Raw genomic sequence first — 4814 nt, forward strand, 5'->3', positions numbered from 1 at the left:
TTTTAATTCCTTTTCCTTTGTTTTTTATAGAAGCTATAATTTTCATATAGGAATAAGAAATATATAAATTATCTCCTATACACATCGCGCGAAGAGTATTATTTTATATACTTACAAAAACGAGAGAGAACTCGTACGAGCCTCGTATTATTTCTTAAACATACGCATCAAATAACAACATGGCAAATTCGAACAAAACAACATCGTCCAGCGGCGTCGTACAAGGAGCGTCGCCATCCCGCAATGGCAAAGTAGAATCCGCACCCAGGTCCTTCTTCTCCAAGAGAATGGCTATCCTTTTCATTGTTTCTGCGTATATCTTTTTAAAGGTAAGCTCACTGAAAAAGAAAGAGGCATGCTGATATATGCATGTATGTAGAGTGCAAATTTGTACGAGTGGCTATATATATATGCCATGTACGTATAGTGTATATATATATATATTACCGTATGCATATTTATTGCCTCCCCTGCTATGTGCTATATTGCCCTTTCCCTTTTATACCTTTTTATTAATTCAACGCATCACCATACTTCCTTGCCGCTATAGCACCAAGATGACTTACAAGGACAGGGAGGAGAGCAGTTGGCCAAAGTGCAAGTACCTAACAGAGTTATTAGAAGTTTAGCAAAGGAAACCGAATCTCAATCAGAAGATGAGGGTGAATTAGAGGAGGTGGAATACGAAAATGATGAAGATGCTGAACAAGAAGTGTATGAAGAATCACGGGAATACGTAGGTGATGATGAGGAGGTGGAAGGAGAAGAATTTGTAGAAGCACAGGAAGAGATGCCAGAAGGAGGTTATTCTGATGAGGAATATGAAGAGCAGGCTGTTGAAGGACGGGACGAGGTGCCAGAAGGAGGTTATTCTGATGAGGAATATGACGAGCAAGCTGTTGAAGGAGAAGAATTTGTGGAAGCACAGGAAGAGATGCCAGAAGGAGGTTATTCTGATGAGGAATATGAAGAGCAGGCTGTTGAAGGAGGATATTCTGATGAAGAATATGAACAGCAAGGTGTTGAAGGAGGATATTCTAATGAGGAGTATGACCAGCAAGGTGTTCAAGGAATATCTCCTGATAAGCACCAACAAAAGCAAGCTGTTCAAGGAGGATATACCTATAAGCAGCAAGAAAAGAAAGCTGCTCAAGGAGGATATGAAAAAGGGGAGATCGGTCTGCGAGGAGATTACTTTTATGGTGATAATGCGGAAGAAAAACAGCAGGTAAATGCATATAAAGGGTTTGAGTTTGAACTAGTATATGAACCACATGAAAATGAAGGTATGTCATTAAAGGAACTATTGAAAGACGATTTGAAGGCCGGAGTTATTCCTATTGTGGACATACAATGCCGATTGATTCCAAAAAAAGATCCTGAAGAGAAGGGATCTCCAGTGAGTAATTTATTCAAATCGCATGATCACGCAAATGGAGATTCAAGATGTGCAGATTGGGGTACATACCTACAAAGCTTAGGAAAGGATTGGGTGAAATTGGAAAGCAAATTAAATAATGAAAGAGCAACCTTCATGGGACAGAAGGAGGCAGAATGGAATAACTGGATACAAGGTATTAAACATATGTTGGTACAACAAACGAGAGATTCAACAGAAGAAGGGAGCACAGGATACCTGAGAAGTTCACATGAAAATAGCAATGACCAATCATCTAAAGCAGCATTAAAAGCTGATATTAAAACACAATTGAACAAATGGTTGACAGAGACTCGTTGCGGCTTATTTAGCATTCTCGCTAAATATATGATGCAATTTGAAGACAATAATATGAAAGGATGGTTATTGTATCACTGGAACAACAACGAAAAGGTTACTGTTTCTAACTCGCTTGGACTCATGCCAGCAACAGAACTGTTAAATATGGCCCAGACTAAAATATGGTACCAGCAAGATCAATACATGGAGGAAGAGAGAAAGCAACTCATGAAATGGTTTCTCCATAAACAAGACGAATGTTTAAAAAGACACTGGGAACAATTTGATGAGTGGAAAAAAGGAAAAGTTGACATGTTAAATTCAGTGTGTAATGAATATATTAAAGAGGAACACAGAGTTGAACCACGACAGCAGCAACTACTACAACAACAACAACAACTATAACAACAACTATAACAACAGAAGAAGAAAGAAAAGAAAGAGAAGAAAGAGAAGAAGAAAGACAAGAAGAAGAGCAACAAGTAGAAGACGTTGAAGAAGAACAACAACAAGAAGAAGGACAACAACAAGAAGAAGGAGAGCAACAAGAAGGAGAAGAAGAAGTACCACCAACCCCAGTCGACGAGGAAGCACAAGAATAAACTTGTTAATGAAGTAACAATATGAAATAAATATATAAAATAAATATATGAACTCAAATTAATATAAAAAAAAATTGTCTAATTTTTCAACCTTTTTTAATTGTACACATTTTGCAAAAATATGGCTTCACTAATGATTAATGTTAATGTAAATATTAATTATAAAAAAAAAAAAAAAAAAAAAAAATAGTAGAACATTCCAAATATATAACAAGGAATCGAATAAATGTGAAGATATAATTAATAATAACTTGACAGTACAAAACGAACATGCTAGTGAAGTATTTTTTTTTATACCATCCTGGCGAAGTAAAAAATTGAGCAGAGATGAATGAAAAAAGATCTCAAATGGAAATAGGAGATTCTTGGGAACAAGAAGCTACCATTAAGACAGCAGACACGAGAATGTGTATGGCCCTTTTTGAGTAAAAAATGTTTTAGAAGCGAAATATACCTGTCGTATGTTCCTTGTGATGGAAGCGAACTTATTTTAGAATTACAAGTCAAACCCATCATCCAAGCTCCTAACAAGTTTCCCTTACTTTTAAGAAAAAATTCTAAATAAAGCATATTTCTTCATTTAAAGAAATATACTATGTATATTATTAAATTGAAGGAAGAAAGATTGATATGTGTTTAAGAGAGCGGAAAGGACAAGTCAATTTTTACCGTTTCTAAATATTTTTAATGATTTTAAGAATGGAGCAAGGGTTTGCCTTACAATTACGTGATGTTACGTCATGTTACGTGATGTTACGTGATGTTACGTGATGTTACGTGATGCACATATATTTACATACATACATACATGTTAAATACCTTCAAAGGTGATATATAGCATGCACAGACTTATTTTTAATTATGTTTAAGATGCTTAAAGCCGAAGGGTATTCCATGTACTATACAATATGCATAAATATTGCCGGTTGCGTAAGTACAGATGTGTTGTAATAATTATAATGTACGTCTTGTGTAAATGTTTTTCCTCTTTTGACCAAAACAGAACAAAAAAAAAAATTTTTTTAAATATATATATTCATGGACAATTGGAACAAAGAGGGGAGAAGAAAAGGAACCTCAGTTCCCTCCCCCGAATTGAAGAAATTTATTTGTCCTGTATTATATGGACATATATTTTTCAATTATTCTACACATATATATTCACGGTGTAGCGGTGTAGCGGTGTAGCGGTGTAGCGGTTTAGTGGTGTGCTAAATATGTCTCCTTTTTTATGCGAAAACCTATCAACGACGCAAAACAAAAAAAAAGAAAATGGAACTCTTATTTTTATAGGAATTAATTTATTCTTTCTGATTAATTATAATATAATATATGTACAATTCCTTGTGGTGTGCAATATCCTTACCACGCATAATTATACTTGTGATTATACGGAACATATTATATAATGATATATATATATGTATAAACGTGTTTTACGCTTATAGGAAACCTATTATTTCTAAATTAAAAATATTATGAACGATTGGTACATATTTCATTAAAACATTTTACAATTACCTCATATAATTACGATTTAAATTTGTGCAAAATTATAAATTTTTTTTTTACCTACCCCTTATGATTTTCCACCATATATACGAGCCCTAATTTTTGTGAGTGTTGTATTTTTTTTTTTTTTTCACGAATAAGACATATATAATGAAAAATTGGAAATAAAATAAAAAAAAAATTGGATCCATCATTTCATTAACTTATAATATAGATTAATTTCACCCTCCATTTTTCCCCATGCACTACTTTTCTCTTTATTATATTAATTCCTTTTATATATATACCATACATGATAACCCTTCTTTTGTAATTCTTTCGCAAATAATTCCCCTTTTTTCATTTAATATTTTTTTTTAATAAATAATTACGGGGTATGGATCTCCTTATTAATAATTTTTTTTTTTTTTGTAAAGGTTGTATGCTTTAATGCAGTGTGTTTTATTATCATTCAAGGCGTGAACGAAAACGTGGTATAAAATCACTGAACCCGTGAACCTAAAAAAATCTGAGCTCTACACCCCTGAAACCCTAAACCATAAACCTAAAAACAAGTAAAATTTTACAATTTAAATTTACATCTAAAAATATATAAACAGCGTTTTCCTAATTATGTATATAAAAGATAAGTGCATTATTATATATATATATGTATATCTGTTCAGTACAAATAAAAAATATATATAAAGCTTAATTTTTGTTTTTATTATTATATTTTATACACTTCTGTTATATATTTAATTTTTCCTTAAACACCTCTCTCGGTGTATTTATTTAAAAATTATTCTATATTACCTTGAGTGATTTATGTTGTGTTTTTCTATAATAAAAAAATTGAACACAGTTACTTGTTTTTTTTTTTTTTTTTAACTTAACTATTTTTGGCAATTGTGTTCTTTTATTTTTTATTTTCGTTTTTATTTTCGTTTTTATTTTCGTTTTTATTTTCGTTTTTATTTTCGTTTTTATTTTCGTTTTTATTT

The 4814-nt window shown here is 32.1% G+C and overlaps 2 protein-coding genes across 2 annotated transcripts in view; both read left to right on the forward strand.

Annotated features, from left to right (window-relative positions):
- AK88_04558 (uncharacterized protein) overlaps nucleotides 1–39 on the forward strand; it is a gene marked incomplete at both ends in the record, with an annotated part of 1979 nt that extends 1940 nt beyond the window's left edge. Inside the window, one exon of the mRNA XM_012482168.1 lies at nucleotides 31–39. Coding sequence (XP_012337591.1) covers nucleotides 31–39 — 9 coding nt within the window. The remainder of the gene's footprint in view (nucleotides 1–30) is intronic.
- Nucleotides 40–179: 140 nt separating this feature from the next.
- On the forward strand, nucleotides 180–2344 carry AK88_04559 (uncharacterized protein; the record flags this gene model as incomplete). Its single annotated transcript, XM_012482169.1, has 3 exons — nucleotides 180–329; nucleotides 551–2041; nucleotides 2204–2344. The coding sequence occupies 3 exons, from the start codon at nucleotides 180–182 to the stop codon at nucleotides 2342–2344; spliced, it is 1782 nt and encodes a 593-aa protein (XP_012337592.1).
- Nucleotides 2345–4814: the final 2470 nt, after the last annotated feature.

Source organism: Plasmodium fragile (genome assembly GCF_000956335.1).
Source record: "Plasmodium fragile strain nilgiri unplaced genomic scaffold supercont1.67, whole genome shotgun sequence".
NCBI classification, from domain to species: Eukaryota; Apicomplexa; class Aconoidasida; order Haemosporida; family Plasmodiidae; genus Plasmodium; species Plasmodium fragile.